The 21,327-nt window shown below is 46.6% G+C and overlaps 1 protein-coding gene across 2 annotated transcripts in view; it reads right to left on the reverse strand.

The window, feature by feature from the left end:
- The window catches only part of SLF2 (SMC5-SMC6 complex localization factor 2), a 1,286,318-nt gene that overhangs the window by 1,240,257 nt on the left and 24,734 nt on the right, over positions 1-21,327 (reverse strand). For both annotated transcript variants that reach the window (XM_069611667.1, XM_069611668.1), the window contains exon 2: positions 18,210-18,256. In XM_069611667.1, the coding sequence (XP_069467768.1) occupies positions 18,210-18,256 (47 nt within the window). The remainder of the gene's footprint in view (positions 1-18,209; positions 18,257-21,327) is intronic.

A 21,327-nucleotide genomic window follows, 5' to 3' on the forward strand; every position in this document is an offset into this window, starting at 1 on the left:
AAGATATAGTGTCCCTTTCCAGCATGACCCATCACATGACCTATTCAGTCAGGGTGACTCGTATATTATGCCTTTTAGCTTATCGGCTTTTGAAGTTGTATCTTAAAAGACGGATGCCTGGCCTTAAGCTGATCTGTGCTGCTTCAGGGAAAACTTAGAAGTCACTCAGACATTTTTTAGCTAACCGACAAATTTCCTTTAGGCTAAACTATGCTTACGGGAGACTCATTGTTCAGGCTTTTTGTGGACAATTTAAGATGGCAGAATGAAGAAGACAAAAATTGCAACCCAACATCTCTAAACCCAGAGTGCCAGCATTTCTCCCAACATGGGAGAGTCATTAGTGTTCACATACGTTGTGTATTTTTAGTTTAAAGATCGTATTTCAACAACTTAGTTTGAAATGTTGGTACCACAGTACTATGGGTCTTTTGTCCAATTCTGTGCCGAGTCGTTCCCTCTACAAGAGCACAGCAGGCCATCAGCCCATACTACCTTTAAGAGGAGGAATGCCCCTCAGGTTGGTTATGCTAGTTTCGCCTGTATTGGTATCACTACCGGTTTAGCAGTGTAGGCCAAGCATGAATTTTACTCACCATTCATCCCTGTGCGGCTGCAGAGCAGTAGTCATTTCGCAGTGACACCAATTATTTAAACCATGTTAGGACTAACGATTTTCTATACTCTGGCCTGGTAAAGAGATGTATAGAAGGCCAACCTATATTGTGACAGGGACAACATTGGGGAGCTGTAGCCAAACCAGTTCAAGGTGGCTAGGCGAGTGGTCTAGGCTTTGCCTCAAGAGGTGGCGAGCTTGTAAGGTGACCACAAGGCGTACACACAGTGCAGCAGTCAAGGATTACACTTGCAAGTCAGGTATAAAAATAATGCTTTACTTATGGCCAAAGCACACAGTGAAAAATGACATTAGATGCATATGACCTGCATTACTCACCATAATAGCATATCTGATGATTTTATCAGCTTAGATTCACATGCTGTCCATATAGTCCAACATCCAGTGGTAACCGCTGAGTATTGCATCTCATCTTTCGAGAATCAAAAGGGGACATGGGCATACCTGTAACACTATCCGTAACGTGTAGTGTACCCCAAATCCCTCACACGTCGAGGTCTTTCCGATTGTATTTTACGGCCAGGAGGGAGCCCAATGACTATCGTGAGGAATTACATAAAAGAGAGAACGTAGTAAGACGTCTATGTTCCTTCCACCCAAGCAGAGGACGGATGGGCACATGTGTATCCAAGCAGATACAATTATCAGAAATTGTATTACGGTATGTAATGCATGTCTTCGGGTGCTTGTTAATCTGCTTAGAATCACATGCTGTGCATAGACTAGCGAGCAGTACCCGGAGTTGGAGGTGGGCTGTGAGAAGGAACAGTAGAGAAAAGGGGTCTTATTCTAGGTCTGAGTCTCAGGTGGGACAAGCAGTACTGAGTGTCTAGGGAGTAATGTTCTGTAAAGGTGTGTACAGAACTCCAGGTTGCCGCTTTGCAAATGGACTCAAGGGGAACATTTGCAATGAAAGCTATGGAAGCCCCAGTGCCTCGAGTAGAATGTGCTCTAGGCTTGAATGGTAATTCTCTTAGCAAGAGTGTAATGCACTTGACAATCCACCTTGAGATGGCTGATTTAGACACAGGATTCCCCTGCTCTACCAGCTGCCACTGAAAGGTAAAATTGTTTTCATCAGTGGTCTAGTTCTTTCCACAAAAACATGACTGCTCTACGCACATTTAATGTGTAGGCTTCTTTCGACCACGTTAGTGGGATTCTAGAAGAAAGTAGGCAGTTCTATTGATTGGTTCACATGGAACTTGGAAATAAAGGGTGAGTGCACAGAACCACCATCTCTGAACTGTAACGAAAGGGCCAACCCCTCCACCCAAACCCTGTGAGCGATGCGTCTGTCGTGAGAGTGGGTTCTACTACGCAGAAGGTGACGGTTTTCGCAAGAGGTTCCCCCACCTCCTCCCGCCCACCACTGTAGCGAGAACGAGGGCTAGCGAGAACCACCAGATCTTCCCATTGACCGCTGGCCCGACACCACTGGCTGTTGAGTCACTCTTGCATAGGATGCAGACACACGCGAGTAACTACATAAATGCTGGACGCCATCATTCCTAACAGTCGCATGGATTTGTGTACCATCACCTCTCGACCAACTACATATTGTGGGATCTGAAATAGCAGGTTTTTAACCCTTTCGTTGGGGGAAGACGAGGCAGTCTTTTGTCCAAATTAGAGCCCCTAGGAACTGTTTGACTTGACTCGGGTCTAGGCTGGACTTCTTCTCGTTGATGGAGAATCCCAGGCTGAATAAGCAGTCTATTGGGTATTCAACAGGCATGTTTCATAGGAATCCCCCGTTATGAGCCAGTCGTCGAGGTAAGGGTAAACCGGGACAGATTCTCTGCAGAAGTGCGCTTCTGCCACTGCCTGTACCTTCGTAAACACCCTTGGCACTGAGGCAATGCCGAAGGGGAGTACTTTTAACTGATTGCCCTCTATCATGAACCTTAAGTATTTTCTGTGTGCTGGCAACATTGAAATATGAAAGTATGCATCTTTCATATCTAGTGTTACCATGTAATCCCCCTATTTCAGAAGAGGGATGACCTCCTGCAACGTGACCATACAAAACTTTTGAGGTTTCACAAATTTGTTCACTGGGCGCAAATCTAGCGCATGGTGAGATCCTTTTTCGGTACAAGGAAGTACACTGAATAAATACTCTTGTTTACCTGTAAAAGAGGGACGACTTCTATGGCGCCCTTTTCCTGCAGGATCTAGACCTCTTGCAGCAGGATGCGTTCCAGCATCTTGATTTTGGCAGTCTGAATTGAGGTGGTTGGTAAAATTCTATGCAGTACCCGTGGGCGACGGTCTTGATCACACACTGGTCCGTTATACCCTCCCATGCATGAAGGAAGGCAGGAACGATGTTTCTAGGTCCCCTGACTGGGGAGCCATTAGAGAGGACCTGGATCTGTGGGTCATTTCTGACCTCAGGCCGGAGAGCCTCTGGGAGTGGAATTCCAGCCTCTACCCCTTCCAATGCCTTGGCCTCTAGGTGGATACGTGGTGGTGGTGTTGGATCCTTGTGCTGAAGGCCAATTGTTTCCAGAAACATACTTGTTTTGAGGGGAGCGATTGCCCACGAAAGGAGCAACGAGAACGCCCACTCTTTGTTGTGAAGGACTTTGGGTAATCTGGTTTATGGTTTTGAGAGTCTCATGCTATTTCTTAGCTGTCTCAAGCGCTTTCTCCTCGGCCTTGCCAAGCAGGGTGGTCTACCCAACCAGCTTGTTTATTAAGGCTGCTTGGGTTTCAGGCTTAAAACCAGAGTTCCTCAACCAGGTGTGCCGTTTAAGTGGTGTACCCTGGGCCAAGGTCATTCTCGCTGTTTCAGCAGCGTCCCGAGTGTTCTTCAGAATGTTGTGGTTGATTTGCTTGCCTTTCGATACAATTGCGAACAATTTAGCCCGCATTGGTTCTGGGACCTCTTGAAGGCCCTCTTGCAACAATTCCACTGCACATCTTAGTAGCTAGCCAAGAGTGGTGTTGGCTATTTGGGTGGAGAATGCAGCAGCCATGACCCTTTTTCAAGTCCATACAACTTCTTGCCTTCTTTATCAGGTGGTGCCTCCCGTGTAGACAGGGGGGACACCCGCCCTCTTTCTTGAAGTCGTACAAGGGAATCTGGAGTGGCGTGCCCGTAAATGGGGTCAGTAGGCGAAGGGCAAAACAACTTCTCTACCCTGGGATTAACCGCCCTAGGCTGGAGTTTGCAATGAAGGCACTAGACGTCTCTTAATAGACTTCAGTAAGGGACTGGCCTGCTTTTCCTTCAGTATGTCCTCTTCAAAGTCTGAGCCCTGCACAGCCTCCTGTGTGGCGATTTAAAAATGTTCATCCGCCTTCTTTAAGATGGCGTTAACGCCATTTGATCATCCACAGGTATGGGCTGGGGTGGTAGGAGGGGAATCCATCCACAGACCGTCCGGCAGCAGGAGGGAATCCCCAAGGTTGATCATCAACTGGATGGCCGTCCTCCCAATTGTCCATGGGATCAGCAGTATCACCCATAGGGTCCCCAAAGGTCTCATCCTGTATATAGGTATTGATAGGCACCTCATCATCTTTAAGGTCAAAAACATTATGTTCATGAGGATCCTCAAAGGTCCTCTGAAACATAGGCATAGGCATAAAAGGAAGCTACTCACAAGGTCGCTCGGGCATTAGGGCGACCAGATAGCTGGGCGGAAAAAAAACAATCTGAAGCACCTCGATGTGTGAGGGATTTTGGGTACACTACACATCAAAGATAGTGTTACTGGCACTCCCATGTCAACATCCCTTTTCGAATCTCGAAAGGCAAGATGCAATACTCTGCGGGTACCACTAGATGTCAGATTATATGCACAGCATGGGATTCTAAACAGATTAACAAGCATCCGAAATACAATTACTGGTGTAGGGCAAAATACTTATCAAACCCCTGAAAAGAAAGGTACAGGTAAGTATTTGCACTACAAGTCCACAGAGAATTAACCTTAACTTCAGAAGTCCAACCTTAAGTTATCTGGGGCCTTGCGGCCAAATGTTCTGCAAAGCTATCACATAGTTTGTGAAGCTGGGAGAGAAAAGAGGGGGGGGGGGGGGGGGGGAATAATAAGTAAGGTCTCTGGTGTCCAGAGAACAGTTCCAAGCGTAAGGGGACAAGTTAATCTAACTCAGACATGTTCCCAACTTTCGGTCAGAGTGCTTGTGTTAGCAAGCTATGGCAAAGGATTGAAAACTTTCGTAAAAATGATCAAACTTTCAACAAATTTGAGAAAAGCTCTGTCTATCACTTCCAAAGACAAGTTCTCGAAGGCTGCAGCCACCTATAAAACTGCCATTATGAACGCCAAAAAATCTTCAACTTGAAAATACACAATGCCAAATCCGCCACGAAAAGTTATTCGCCATCCTAAGAGAACTGGAATCACCAGTGCCTCCCACAGATGGTTGCATCAAGGAAAAAGCCTGGTGTAATATCTAAGATAGAATCAAGCTAGCCCTGCCTCCAAAAACTACCCCGAACATGAAAAAAGAATTCATCCAGCCCCGATTGCCCGCCTTTCTACTTCTCCCCAGTAACCGAGGATGAAGTAATCAACATTATTGCCACCCTTAAACCCTCAAACTGCCAAGGCAACGTATGCCCCGCTTCAGTTTATAGGGACGGAGCTAAAGACCTAGCCCCCTTCATCACCTCGCATCAACTTTCAAAAACTCAATGGTACCCAACCACCTTAAAAAGGCATGGGTCCTACCTCTCCCCAAAAAGCCTAACTTAGACCTCAACATACCCACTATCTATAGGCCCATCACTACCGTCCCATTTCTCCTTAAAATACTAGACAGAGTGGAATACCTCCAAATACAACAACATTTGGAAGACAACCTCCTAGGCCTGCGACAATCTGGCTTTAGACCCAGGCACAGGCCCGAAACTGCCCTCCTGGATCTAAAAATCCGATGGATTAACCCAGAGAAAAGGGTGATCTGGCCATGTTGCTCCTGTTGGATCTCTGCAGCATTCGACCTAGTTGACCACCAAATTCTCACCCAACACTTATCTACGACTGCTGCATTCTCACAGAACGCCACCAATTGGATTCGGTCCTTCCTGTCCAATAGGTCAACTAGGATCTTCGCACTTTCAGCTGCAGCGGACCCTGTCCCAATACAATGTGGAGTACCTCAAGGCTCTTGCATCTCCCCCACGCTTTACACCATCTTTACCAAGTTCCTTTTCGACCAGCTGGATGAACGTGGTGTCACATATACCAATTACGCAGATGACACCCAGGTTCTCATCACACCCTGGGAGCTATGAGAAAGATGCTGCAAAACTATGAGATCTACCTTGAAATTCAAGCATGGATGGCCACCCATAGCCTCCGCTTGATTGACGACAAGAAAGAACTGCTCATAGTAGGATCACAGGCCCACCTTAACAATCTGAACCCTAGATACCAATCATTCACCATTGATGGTGAAAAAGTATCTAAAGAAGTTAAACCGCTGGGCGTTTATCTCGACTCCATACCATTGCTCAAAAAACAAAACCGCTACCATCCCTTCCACGGCTTATAACAAACTCATTAATGCATCCAAGCCATTTCTTTCAACCACTAGCTGCCTTACGCCATATTGTCCAGACTTGACTATTGCAATACTCTCTTCCTGGGCTCCTCTAATTACAACCTGAATAGTCTCCAGGTCTTAAAGAACAATGCCCTTAGATGCGCACTCAACCTTCCTCACAAGGCCCACATTTCCTCCATCAGTAAGGAAATCCACTGGCTCCCATCAGGGATAGAATCAAATTAAGATCACTCGTCACACATAAATGCCTCCCGCTGACAGCTCCACGCTACCTATCTGACATATTCTCCAGACATAGCTCAACCAGACCCACAAGAACCCTGTACATGCACCAACTGAGCATCCCTAAATTCAATCTAAAAACAGCAGGTGGATGCAGTTTCCTGGTACTAGCAGCAAAATGCTGGCACGCTCTCCCCACAATAATCAGAGCCGAAGAATCATACTGTTCATTTAGAGTCAAGGTGAAAACGTGGCTCACCACGCAGTAACAATATTACTCCTACATGCATGTAATGTACTGTACTGTACACAGATTGCTGTAGCCTTGTCACGAGCCACATTGTAACCCGGTCCTCTTGCCACACTGTACTTTCCTATCATGTTGTGCAACCTATCTAACCTGTGCTGCTTCTCAAATGTAACACACCCAGTTACCACAGGGTTTGGCTGCACTATATAAATAAACAGAGTTTAGGGGGCAGGTAAGTATCGCTATAACTCACCTCCTGTACCTAGATGCTGCATGCGATTAGGCAGGTCAGTTGAAGGTGGTCCAATGTCGCTCCCCCTCACACCCCCCAAACCTCCCTCTTCCATTGTTAACCTCAGCCCTGCATCCCCAGGGTTTGCAGGTTCGAGCAGCTCTCTGGTCAGCGGAGCATGCAGCAAAACCCGACAAAGCGCCCATCTCAGGAGAGGAATGACGCAGTTAAGCAATTTCGGATGACAGCCATTGATGCACATCGACGCAAATGGACTTGCTTGTCACAGTCACTTTCACTCCTATCTCAGGTCCTCTTGCAACACGAAATTCCAAAGAGGTAAGCCTTATAGCACAAGCTGAGGATCCGATCGCTTCCCCCCCCCCCCCTCTCCCTCCCCCCACTCAAGTTACAGGCCTCAATTAAGAGCAGCACAGTAGCCCAAACTCAGAGCTGGCCAGTCACAAGCACTTCCAAAGGCACTTTAGGACTCGAAGCTGAAGTCGGGAAGGGATTTTCCCTCCACTCCATGGGTTGCAGCTCCTTCGCAGGATATCTTCTACTGGACAGAGCTCTGCCAGGGCAGAAGTTGGTCACCAGGCCTTCTTCTGACCAGTCCACAGTCTCCTTGCAAGTCTGGTAACTTTACCTTGGCTCCTTCAGTTCCTTCCACTATCTCCCCACAGTGGGTGCAGGGGTCCTTTTATCGCAAAAAGCCAGGGAAGAGCTTCCTTCCGATTGCCAAAGGACTATCATAATATCTCATTGCATGGCCACTAGCCACAGTTAGAAGCCAAATGCAGTAAGGCTAAAACGCAAAGTCCAAAAAAGTTACTGCTGCGACCAGCTGGTCCATTTGGTACACCTAGAGTAACCAAAAATCCTCCGAGTGCAAGTCTAGGGTGTTAAAAAGGGGGGGTGAGGGGGGGGGGGGGGGGGAAATCCCATTGTACTGTATGTTAAGATGAAAGTGCCTAGACTAAGGGAAACAATGTTTCCCAGTACCGACAGCCTGAAGGCCATTGTTACATCTGGCAGCAAGCAGCGTCCCTTGCCGCACTGTATGCTAAACATCCTGTAAGGCGTTATTTAATTGGAATACAGCCAAAGGGAAATGGAAACAGTGCAGCAAAGAGGAATCTTTCCTAACACACCAGCCACCGTATTACCATTCCCACATCTGCACCTAATGTGAACCAATGTTCCAGAGAACCTGCCCAAAACATACGCTGATTTTAGCAGAACTGGAGTTGGCACAGAGACTGGCATCTTTCAGTTATAATGGCCAAGGATTTCAAGTAGTGGTTATTGGGGGGTGGGCGGGGGCGTGGAGAGAAATCGAAGCTATCAGAGACATCGTAGCTTTGGGCTCATGTCTCTTTAGCAGCTGAAGTCTACAAAAATGACAATTATTTCATGTAGGTACCAACTTCCTCTCCTGCGAAAAATCAAGCTCTTCCTCTCAGAACAGCTGTCCAAACCTTAGTTTTCACCCACCGGGGTGGTAGCAATGCGCTTTTGCAAGGCCTTCCAGCAACTACCCTGGCTCCCCTTAAGGTTTCCTGCATGCTGCAGTACAACGCGTCCCCCGCAAATTCAACCATGTCATCGAACTGCACTGGCTGCTGCTGCAAGCTTGTACCATTTCCAAATCTAGCTGTTTCACATACAAGACTGTCACTCTAGTCCACAAGCTACCTCACTGAGAAACTCAGCATCTCAGATGCTAGAATCCACCAGAAGTATAGTCACATTCAGACTTGTACTGCAGGGAGGATAAAACGGAGAAGAAATAAGACAGCCCTTTTTCTGTCTATACCCCCCTACTCTCCCAACAGCATTCAACTTGGCCCTTGCCGCTACAGTTCAGGAAGACCCTCCTCATCAAGGAAGGTCTCTTCCCAGCACCTAGGTGCATTCACCATTGACTCAATTTACGGTGGGGAGCAGACCACCCCATCTCAGGCATCTCCCCTGCTTACTTGTAGATCCATTGCCCTCCCTCCCCTATTAGATGCTCACTCCCTTGTTCGGGGGGGGGGGGGGGGGGGGTGAAATTAAGCTAGCAGGAGGTGAAATTAAGCTAGCAACAGCAGGAGCAGGAGGTAAAGCAGCTCCTGTGTATCCAGCATTAGCCAGTGATCATGAGCTGCCAATGGGGAATAAAGAGCTAGTTCCGGGCATAAGGAGCTAGCACATAAGATGCCAACAAAAGAACTTTTCGCTTATTTATGAACCAATGTTGTGTAGTTGTGTACTATTGCATATTTATAAAATTGTCCCAAATGCACAGACTTGCATTCGCATAGATGAGTTTGTTCAGCATCAGTTTGCTGGGGGGAGCAAAGAGTAGCTGTTGGTACCAAACCCTGTTTCTATGCTCCCAAACATTTTTCCACGTATGATTGTAAAGCACTCCATTGCTTCCAGAAGCAAGGTCTGTGCCAACATTTAAAAATAAATAAGCAGCCTAATAAATGGGTGTTGCTGAAATTACTACCCCTGAGCTGATAAACCGGATATACTGACTACAACGATTTGAAATAAATCTGCTTCTGATGTGCTATGATTGAGGTAAAATATATAGTTTTTAATATAGTTTGGAATTGCAGTTTCTTCTTTCATGCAGTGCGATAAATCCTGCAGACATCACTGAAGTTTCCTCCTATGTGCCCAGGGGAAGGCAGCCTCTACCTGATCCTAACCCGGGGGGGGGGGGGGGGGGGGGGTGGGGGGTTATGTGCACCAGGGTAACATGAGGGAGGCTGTCGAGTGGAAGCGGTGAAGGAGAAACGTAGTATTCATCCTCAGAGGGGGAGATTCCCCTTAGAACCCAATGGCATGCGGTCAATTTAAGTCTCTTTTTCCTTGAACTAGCAAAAGTACATAATATGAAAACTGTTAATCAGCACAAAAGTGGTACATTGGGGAGGTTCAGGCAGTTAATTTCACACTTTTAACTGTTACGATTCTGCCTTATATAGGAGGTCCAAAACCCAAGGGTAAACCACCAAATCTGAATAACTTCCACTAAACTTGACAACTTGCCGTTAAACTGTTTTAAGTACACTAATCATAGAGAACAAAAACATTATGGACTCCGGGCTCAAAAAAAATCTCCTCACCCACTCGCATGGGCAAGGAGAGTTTACTGAAGGCAAGGACAATTTCCATTGCACCCTTCATGGCAAGTTCAGGGATGTAGAATTTGCCATTTACTGGAAAACAACTGCAGTAAATAAACTACCTCTGTGCGCGTTTGGCAACTGGGTGGCAACAATGCCCTAAATACATTAATGGTGAAATGCCCCAGTGAATAAAAGCACTTGGATTTGTTCTTTCAACATGGGGGGGGGGGGGTGTGGAGGTGTGGTAAGTGGGTTCAATAAGTAACTAGCCCTGTAGGGCTAGCAATATTATAATTTTCCAGGCCTGTTGCAAGGCTTGTGGACTTCAAGTCCCATAATGCTTGTGGTACTGGGACAGGAAAGAGGGGGGGGGGGGTAAGCTGATGAAGTATAATGAGTGGTCTAGTTGTGGCAGAGAAAACCGGAGCAGGAGGTATATGTACGGGGAGCTAGGGGAGGATTGTAGAAAGAAAACCGTATTTCACACTTTCAAAACTATTAACTTGCTAGCAAAATCACCCCAAAGCCCTGCTGGGGTCGATGAGATGGTGCAGGCCCGAGGAGTGAAGTCTACAGTCTTGAGCACCCACTTGTCTGAAGTGATCCCTCCGATTATATGGGGGGGGGGGGGGGCGTAAGCATGTTAGCTGACCTCCTGGTAAGGCATGGAAGGGGACCTGAACCAAGGTGGCATTTGCGGGCAGGGGAGCCTCTGCCAGCTGAATTTCTAACCTATCCCATGCCAAAAACCCCACGGATGAGGGGCTCGATACATGTAGAACACTCCTTGGCCGGAGTACCAGGGCAATCCATCTGTACTGTAGGAACCCTGAGAGTTGAGAGAAGGATTGCCCAGGAAAGGAGCAGTGGTTATTAAACCCTGTGCTGCACGTTCAGCCTGCCGGAATTTGGTTGATTTTAATGTCTAATGCTCATTCATTGCCGTTGAGAGTCTACTGCCTTTCCAAAGACAGCCTATTCTTCAATGGGTTTATTGACGAGTGAGGCTTACATCTCAGGTTTAAACCCAGAGTTCTTCAGCCAGGCATGATGTTTTAAGAGTTTCTTCTGCTAACACTCAGGGCAGCCACCTGTGGCGCCAAGCACGTTCTTTAGAATATTTTGCCTGACTGACGTCCCTACCGCACGATAGCAAGCAGTTGAAGTCTGTCCTGTACCAGCCCCCACTTGACATCACTGAAGCTGGCAAGTAGAGTGGTGTTATTGTAGATGTGGGTACTATAGGCCGCCAAAGTAGTAATTCTCTTGCCCAAGGCATGGAGTTTTACAGTCTTTATCGGGAGGAGCTTCAGGTGACCAGCTGTGCGTTTAGTTATGGCGCGAGTCCAGACTGGAGTGTACCACGACTATAGACCGGATAAGCAGGCACAGGGCGACTCAACAGCTCAACACAGGTTCGCTGCCCGAGCCAAGGTAAGGCATAAAGAGGGCGCAATACACTTCATGACGTTGAGGTCTTCTACAAAGTCGGCGTCAGTTACCACCTCTTGAGTAACAGTTTTGAAATAGTCTGCTGCCTTACTAAGGTCAATGAAGAGCAGCTGGTCGTCAAGCGGAAAAAGCCTCCCTGAGTTGGGTAACACGAGTGGCAGCTCTGCCTCACGAACAGGGATAGTGGGCCAGGCCCCCTGGTCATCTGTAGTAAGCCATGCATCTGGGTCATAGGAGACAGTCCTGAAACACCGCCCATCTCCCCCCCCCCCCCCCCCGATCATGGCCTGGAACATAGAACACATTATCTTGATCATCCTGAAAAATATCTTCAGAGGGATCAGGTAGCTGGAGTGCAGGAGAGGTAGGGCGGCCAAGGGGGACTGAAGCCTTGGAGACTTGCAGAGCCTAGGGCACTAATTGAAGGAATTAAGTCTTTTGTTGAAGAATCACATCAAATCTAGCTGAAGCGGGAAAGCTAAATCTTACTGAACAGAGTCTTGGGCCCCTCTAAGGACCAATGATAGGGGTGGGGGGCTGGGCATAGGATGGAGGCAAAGAATCGGGTGACCAGAACCACAGAGTCACGGTGGGACAGGGCCTTGTGTGTTTCCCCGCCCCCCCTTCATTTAGGAAAAATGTGCATTTCAACGGGTCAGAAACCGACGCCAAAACTTTAGGGGAGGCACCCTGGGAAGTAGAAGACTTGGTCACATGCGGCAGCGCAGCAGGCTGAGCACCATCAGTCACCAGGCCCCGGCAAAGGTTTCGAGGGGTGCCTTAGGTCCCTTCAACAATACTGTCAAAAGGGTGCCATGGTGGTGGGTGGGTGGGGGGGGGGGGGGGGGGGGGGGCGGGGCGGGGCGGTTTAGCCAGTGGGTGTCTACCTGGTAGCAGTGCGCTCAGCATGCCTAGTGGTGCTGCGGACAAGCGCACAGGAGTCGAGTGGACTCCACAACAATGTCTTGGGCCTCCAAACTGGAGCCCAGGCTGCTGGAGGGATCCTCGTCCAAAGCGACAACAGTGGACTGCAACTCAGCCTGGATGGCGTTGGCCGCCCACCGCTTTGTGCGCCTGAAGGCCTTGCAACACTGCTCGAAGTGGTCACGAGATAAGCAGTTATTACACTCCCTAGGAGTGTCTCTCCACGGACGAGCCCTCAATTATGAAGTGGACATAGAACAGGCAGACAAGGGAAAGGAGGAACGAAAAGGCATTCTCTAAATGCCCATGTCGAGAATAAGGGTTCCCCATTCTCCCTACTGTAAAGATTGGTTTTGGGGGGGGGGGGGGGGGGGGGAGAAATAGTGTTACAGACACACCCAGGTCAACGTCCCTGTTCGTTCTTCAAAAAAAGATGCAATACTGTGCGATTACCAGTAGAAGTCAGACTAGATGCATGGCCTGTGATTCTGAGCAGAGTGACAAGCACCAGATATGGGACTATCCGGTGTGAAGGACAGTATAAAATTCAGAGACTTGCCTGAAGACAAAAACACCCAGTTACCAAAAAAATAAATAAAAATAGCAATCTGTCTCTTTAAAAGAAGGCCTTCATTTAATTGAAATGAAGAGGCTAAAGCCCAAGCACAGGCCAAGACAAGGCAAAGCCGAGAGATGCGTTCACCAGCAAGGAAGTCCCTTGAAGGTGTCACACCCAAGAGAGGCGGAGGCACGGAGAGCCAGGGAGCCAAAGACTTTCAGATTTGCTCCAAGAGCCACGCAAAACACTGGAAGCCCAGCATTGGTACGGAGAAAGAAGGGAGTCTAAATCCCAGTGGTAGCATGACCGTAACGTGGTGGGCAGTGTGGCCATCCAATGATGCCGAAACCACTACACTGAAAAACCAGCCAACCACTTACTTACCCGAAGTGTTTGTTTGTTTATTTGGTATAGCGCAGAACCAAACCCGAAGGGGTAGCTGGGCGCAAACAGTACAAGATTACTTAAGAACTTAGTTACAGGAGAAATTTACTTCTCCGCACAGAGGAAGAGGACCAAGAGCGGGAAAACGAGAAAGGGAAGAAAATCCCTAATGGAGGCAGGGCCTGAAAAACATGTTAACGAGTTACACAAACTTGTACAGAAGATGGCAAGAATGTTTGCCTACTAAGAAGCCTGAAACAAAGTAGAAACATTGCAAGAAGTGACCATCAATAGAAGAGGGACATTGTCCTGACCTCATTTTGTTAGAATAGCGGTAGGGTCAGTTTAGCACCATATTTATAGAGGCAGGGAACACACATAGCAATGGGGCAAGATAGGCTTTCCTATAAAGGAGTGAAAATGTTATCCAATGTCCACATCCTCCTGACCCGCCACAGGTAAGTACCCATTCTTTTAGTTTCATGATGGGACATGTAAATTGTGCAGAGAGGAAGGGCGGGGTTTTTCCCCACTGGGGAGGAATGAAGAGAGCCCAGGACAATGTGCCATTTACTTCCCTGAACATTCATTCAAGGTCCCAATTTGGCTGCCATCCGCAATAAATTAACGGCAACAAATGTTGCATCCCGATTCAGCATAGGGCATATAGTGCTTGGTGGGTACTTCAGTAGTGTACTAGACCCATAAACAGAATCGCACATCAAACCATGTTAGAATCTCTAAAATTACTGGGGATGAGCACTCCTATAAGAAAGAAGACATGGAGTCTTAACCTGCTCCTGCGAAATACAGGCATCAATATACTGTGATGAATGCGATGAGGTCGTCTCTCCTTACCCAGAGGTAGCCTCTCCCCCATGTGTCCAGCAGACGGCTGTCGTGACCTGCTCCTGGGGCTAGCTATGAGGAGGCGGGGAGGAGGGGGGGGGGGGGGGGGGTTGTGAGGGGACCCTCAAAGGGATAACAAAACATCAGACAAAGGCCCATACCCCCCCACTCTCCCTTTTAGGGATGTTCCTTCCATACCTCAAGCTTTTATGGCTTGCTGTAAAAACTGTCCCAGATCTACCAAGAACCTCTTCCAGTATCATGTAAAAGAAAACCCCAGAAATACTCAACATTTACATACATGAGACTACTGAGACGAGGCGGCTGAAGGGGCCAATGAAGATACAAGACTGAGAAGTGCATTAATGTGCTCTAGTGTTCACAAGCACACGATTGATGTCAGGACATTTAAAAAGTGGAACATGAAATGGAGGAAGAGAGCTACCTGGGGAAGCTGTGTCTGCTTGAGAGACTACCGAGCCACTGGAGAAGTATGTGGAGCCAACCGGCTCTAGGGTAACCCAGCAGGAAACAGTTTGCCACACTGGGAGCTCGCACCAGACAAGAAAGGCAAGTTTGGTTGGTGGCTGCAGGAACCAGAGAACAGCACTTCAGCCACCCGAGTATGAAGAAAGCCTCAGCAACCAGGCAAGAGCCTGTAAGGACGTGGAGACGGCAAGTGAAGCCAGTGTGCCTGCAAACTGGAGGCAGAGCACCAAAACGTTGCTCCCAGTCTACTGTGAAAGAACCGAAGAACACTAACAGTTTTAAGGAGGACTGGGCCATCGGGGCACTTCAGCAAGGATACCGAAGGACGTTAAAAATAAGTAAACAAGTTTTACAAGTGTATGAAAGGGAAGCAAAGCCGGAGAGAGGTCAAGGGGGGGGTTGGGAAGGGGGGGGGGGGAGGGAGAAAGATAACCCCTCACCTCATTAACTTTGCAAACCCATAACAGTTGCAAGTGGATAAAAGACAGCCCTGGCAGGAGAGGCAAAGCCAAAGTTTGCAAGTGTATAAAGCAGACCAGATAAATAAGTCCTGGCGGAGGAATACGCCAGGCTAAAACGAGACTGAATAAAGTCGAAACTAAAGTTGAAATGAACCATTGCAGGGGAGTACACTAGGTGTCTTGCTGGGTGGAAACCATGTTTAAGTTGTTTTTGAATACAGAGTGTTTGGTTGCCGACCAGAAACCTTCAAAGAAAATGTGCACCTATGGGAATCTTAAAACACTTAAACAGAAGGGAGCCATTCCCCGGACAGTGCAGCTTATCCATTGGAAACTGTCAGAGCATCTATACATTCCTTTTTAACCAGAGACAATTCCCTTTGCACCTTAGGAGTTAAAATGTGAGGGCAATGATAGGATTTTGAACAAAGGACAGTTTTGCTTTAGACATCTTGACATTGGACAGATCCTTAGTTTCTGGTTGAGGTAGGGAACTACCTCTCAGAAAAGGGAGCCATTTTCCAACCACTTTTTTTTTCATTTGAATAAAAGTAATCATGAGTTCATTGTGTCCGCGTCCCATACACAATACGTTGATAATGTGAAGGCAGGGAGAGAGCAATAATACAGTAAGAAATTAAAGCGTCTGCATTCCATAAGAGAACCCAGGCGAAGCTCCCTAACACAATCAACTGATACAAGGAGAAATGCATTAGCAGGTACTGAGAAATTCTGCATTGAGCCTAAGATAGTGAAAAGTCAAATGCTTTCACAAGGTCAAACAAAAGCTGCTTGATCCAGTCTTAAAGCTAAACAGTTCTAAGCAAACCATTTTGTAGCAGCTGAAGTGTGTAAAAAAAAAAAATTGCATTTCATGCCATTTGTATCCATCTGGTAACAGGAAAAAAGTGAACAAAACGGATGCAGAGTCTTTGAGACTTGGTACGAGAAAACTCAAATCCGGCTAATCAAAACTCATACTTTTTCTTAGGAACTGCTTTAAACCCTAGACTAAGGAAGAATTGGAGCCTCAGAAGAGGCAGTAACATTGGAAATCAAGTCCCTTCCATTCCCCCCCCAGACCTCCCACAAAAAATAAATAAATCAACAGGCCCAAATTGCTTTACTAACTGATTGTACAAGACACTTGCAGAGGTTTACATTTCTCCACTTGAAACTTAACACAATACTAAAATCGTGTTCCATAGCCCAATCAATGGTGGAAACAATATAGGCCAATTTCACTTTTGAAACGAGAGACTACAATATACGCTAACAATCCTGGCCGCACTATTGTGGTTACTTTTTTGTACAACCTGGCTTTGTGATTGATAGAAGTACATTTGCCAATATTAAGAGGACAACCAACCTATGGGGCAAATCCTCCGGACAAAAATAGGCATAGTTAACATTAGCACTCAAATCAGATAAACTCGTCATAGCGACAATTGGTTAACCCTACCTTTTCTAATCAGATCCCAATTACCAGAGAAATTAGTCCGGATGCCGATACATGCAGAATACTGTGGAGGCATACCCAGTCAACATATTTCCAGTATAACTGATGCGTGGGACGCAAAGGGAACCTCCATATTAGCATTGCAGATAAGCCTAAAGAGCAATCCTTGACTGGCACCTTCAGTCCAAGTAAAAACTAGAAGAATGTGGACCAGGACTGTTCACAATAAGGGAGTATCCGGGGGGGGGGGGGGGGGTGAGGGAGGGGGGGGGGGTTGGAGAATTGTGTGTCAGTCTTTGGACAGCATTTCCTGGATCACCTCTAAAGACTTCCCAGGTAACACTGCTAAAAGGAAGCAGCACTGTAACAGACAGGGCATGCACAGCAGGCCCGTAAGAAGGAAGATAAGAGTGCCAGAGTTTTGTGGGGGTAGGAAAATTAAGGTGGAGCACCATGGTTGCATCAGGCAGTTGTATGGCAGTCAAGAAGAAGTGTCTCCTGAGGGAGCTGGGCGCATAAACAAGACCAAAAAAATAAAAAAAACAGTAAAGGCTTTCTTTAGGAGCGGTATCCACGGGCCAGGGTAAGAACACAGAAGATCTCTTCAAATAAACCAGATCTAGGGAATCAGGTGATCTCCATGCTACAAAACCAAGTACTCCCATCATTGGGACACATGGCTTGGGTCTTGCTGGATTAGGGCCATCAACAAATCTTGAAACAGGAGGAACATTGTTGATTACATTAAAGAGATCCTGACCATTCAGCTTCTCATGGATTCTGATGTTGGTCATGGGAGACAGGACCCTGGAAAGACACTAACCCAGGTCAGTCTCTAGCACCAATATAATCACACATTTCTTAAGCGGCAAGAAGTAATGCACCACAGGTCGCACCCATCTCCTCTTCCCTTGACTCACTACGATGGTTCCCTTTTCACTCCCAGCTTAAATTTAACTTCCTCTGTCTAGTCTTCAAAGACTTCTATTATTGTTGTTGTCCTCCTCCTCCTCCACAATAATGTAAATTGTTCCCTGTACTGTTTTCTGGTTTGATTCAATGTTATGTATTGCTTGTTGTAATTGACTGTTCCTCATGTAAAGTGCTTTGGCTTAAAGCGCTATATAAATCTAAATAAATACAAATACCTGCTACAAATGTACTTGACCATCATAATATCAAGGGACTACTATTCAAAGCCACTTTGGCAGTCAAGAGGATGGCCTCAATAATGCCCCAGCCCTTTGGGAGACACTTGCACATGTCACAGTATATATATATATATATATATATATATATATATATATATATATATATATATGAAGAAACCAGCAGCTGACTGGTTAGGTTGTCAAAATCAGTTGCTGGTAGTAATTAGTGCAAAGTCAACCTGGCTTTTCTAGGATTACAAAAGCCAAACAGCCCCGTCAATTTAAAATACTACTAGCCTGAACACCACCACCCTTGCAACCTAGCCCACCTATTAACCACGCCCACTATTAAAGATATTTTGGCATTTAACACTGCTACTCAGGATTTGAACGTGGGTGGTGATGTTTCTTAACTTGGCTGCACGAAAATTAATTCAATGACCAAAGAATAAAAATAATACATACCTGATGTATTGTGGGTGGGTTTGAAGAAATCTGTAATCGAATGATTCCTAGAAGGGGGGGGGGGGGGGCAGGGGAATAAAATAAAACAGTCATTAGGCAAATCAGAAAATAGCAAACCCTATTTTTTTTTTATAAAGCTACCATTCATTCCCATTAACAGTACACAGCGAGTGGCTAAAAATAAGACAGAAAAGTTTCAGCAATTCTAAACAAACTGTACTAAACAGTCGAGACTGACTATTACCATACAACCTGAAGGCTTATCACGCTCTGCAATTGTGTATCATCTGCTTTCCAATATTTTGCTAAAAAAGAAAGTTGCAAATTAGGCAGCAAATCCAAAATTCTAAAGATCAAAGTAAAGCCTACTAGGGATGCGACACCCCTCCCCTCGAAACTGGCTCACTGTATGGTGGCAGTGGAAAGCCAAGTGGTCAGCCCTCTAGCAGGACGCATACAAGTAGAATCTCTAGTGCATGGAAGCCTGTAGTTTACCTACAACACAGAAAAGTGGGACTTCATTTGGGGAGCGTTACAAATGAAATACAGTCATTCAAGCTATACTTCGGCCTACTTTAGCGTAGTGCATAAAATCTAAAGCATGGTTATCATTCTAATAAATCCAGGCCATAAAGTGACACTCAGCTTTTAGACAATTTACAACCTAATCTAAACAACTGCTGTGGAAAAAGGTCTTAAACCTTCCACATCGCTCCCCATTGTGAGCCTGTGCTTTGAACTTGGTCCAAATTCACAGAGGCCCAGTTTAGATTGGAGGCTAGTATTACTCTAGAGATCGATAATTTACTGAACGATTGCTATATCAAACTTCCTGTATGTGAAGGACTGCTGTACTTTGCTTGGCCTGCACTCACTGTAACCACAAGCCAAGCCTAAATCTTGTAACTAAGACATTCTTGCAACAGCACGTCGATGCCCTTGGGCTGTACTGCGCTTTACAAATAAAAAAAATAACGATTGCTCTTCAGGAATCCTTATAGGAGGACATCAGTTGTATTAATGGATGGGATAAACCTAACTTGTGTAAATTAAATGGTGTGGTTGATGTCACGAAAAAGCCAACAGGTGTGAAACTAACCATTGTGAATATAGACTGGATAAATACAAGTAATATGATGTGAAGTTACACCTTGCATTATCCAGCCTTGACAGGCTTTGGTGCACCGTACCCGCATATTTAGATTCCCAACACCTACTGGTGACGTCAATTTGACATGATCCAAATCAGCTACCAACCAGTGAAGTTATGGATGCTCGTGAAAAAGGGCATAGTCTGAATGGATAGTGCTCGTTTTGTATTGAAACAAAGAAAACCTTGAAGTATTTTCTAATCCCATGTCCAGCACTAATTTATCTCAATGACTTCACCGATGTCCAATGTTTCAAGTATTTTTATCTCAATAAATAGCACGTGTCCATTGTAATGGCATCTTTCGTGGACCATGTCTATAAGCAAGTTCCTTTTGATGCGTGAAAGTACATTCAGATGACTAACATTACGATTTGCAGTACACCAATCAATTAAGTATGAAAGTTTATTGCTCTGTTCATTCAACTATGTTACACAGGTTTTCCTTCTTTGACCAGATATTACATAGAAAGCTGTAATCTAATTCCATCAATCACAAGCATACAGTATACTTTTTTTAATACAGATCATAGACTTCAAGAATACCTTGTATGGTTTTCGGTTGCCCTTCTAGGAGCCATGCCAAAAGTCTGGGCACAGTCCTGCATACATTCCCGAGGAATATTGATTTAATAAGAACATGGGTTAAATTTTGTGGTTTTCCGGTGGACAAGATTGAAAGTATAGCAGAGAAAGTCTTGAAGGTGGTCAGGGCCAATTGATTCTGCAGCCTGCACTATATGTACGAACAATCGAAGTACATTTAAAAAAAAAAGATAACGCCAACCCAGAATTTTTCAGAAATTGCTTCCAAATCAATTTATGCACACACTGCCTCAGGTGAGTCCTGGATGATGAAGGGTATTGCAAAGGGAACTTTATGAACGGATTGGTGCTGTCGGTGTACATTTACTACAATGTGCCTTAAAGTTTACATAGTTACCAGATTGCATTGGATTTTTACTCTACATCTGGCCCCGCTTTCTGGAGCTTCTCATAAAGCAAGGAATTATGACCATTAGAAAACAATGCCATAGTGCCCTTTAAGCATGTTTTCGTAATCGGTTGCTTGACATATCCCTTTTTTCGTAGCGCACACTGACTAAAGCACAGAGCCTCACAAGTGACAAAACCACTGACACGTCCAGTATCCCAATGGTGAGCCCTACAGACATGCACAAAGTGATATTACTTGACATTTGGCTCCTCCCACATGTCTACTACAATTCAAATGTTCCGCGTGTGCCACTTTATAACAATACACTGAAAACGAAGGAGCAAGATTCTGTATCAATTTCTTTGCCGGAGTCAACATGTCCACTCGCATATCAAGTAAATGTATTGTACTTTGAGGCCACCAGGGGGCGCGCAGGCTATGGCAGTCTGATTCCCGAGCTCCCGCCGAAGCTGGGCTGAAAGGGGTCTGAGGAACCCCACCCCCCCACCAAACAGGAACAAGTTTGTCAGACGGTGAGGTGACCCCCCCCCCCGTCCCCTCAACCGACTGCAAGAGCGACGATCCGGGACCCCTGTGAGCTGGAGTTCGGAGGCCGTTGGAGCAGGCAGGGGGCGGTGAGAGTTTTGGCAGCTGAAGAGGCGCGGGAGGAGCCGCTGGAGATCGGGGCAGCAGGACCTCGCTGGCCTGCTCGGCCCCCCTTTTCTGCCCCCCACCCATGGGTGCCGGAGGATTTCGGGGAGAGCAGCTTTAACCCCCACCCCTCCCCCTTTTTTTCTTTTTCCCTGGACTGCTGGCGGAGTGTGAAGGGAGCCTCCCCCGTCCGGGGGAGAGTTGGAGGCCCTGGCCCGCACGTGTGCTGGAACACGGGTGTGGGAGCACAGGGGCGGACGTTCGGAGTGTTAGGGCCCTAACACAGCCCCTCAGGGTGGGGGGCGCAGAGGAGCACGAGACCCCCGCCCCCGGGGAGAGCTCCAGCCTGAACGGGGAGGGGGTCTTGGAGTTGGAAGCAT

This window comes from Ambystoma mexicanum, chromosome 8 (genome assembly GCF_040938575.1).
Source record: "Ambystoma mexicanum isolate Mex_15411 chromosome 8, UKY_AmexF1_1, whole genome shotgun sequence".
NCBI classification, from domain to species: Eukaryota; Metazoa; Chordata; class Amphibia; order Caudata; family Ambystomatidae; genus Ambystoma; species Ambystoma mexicanum.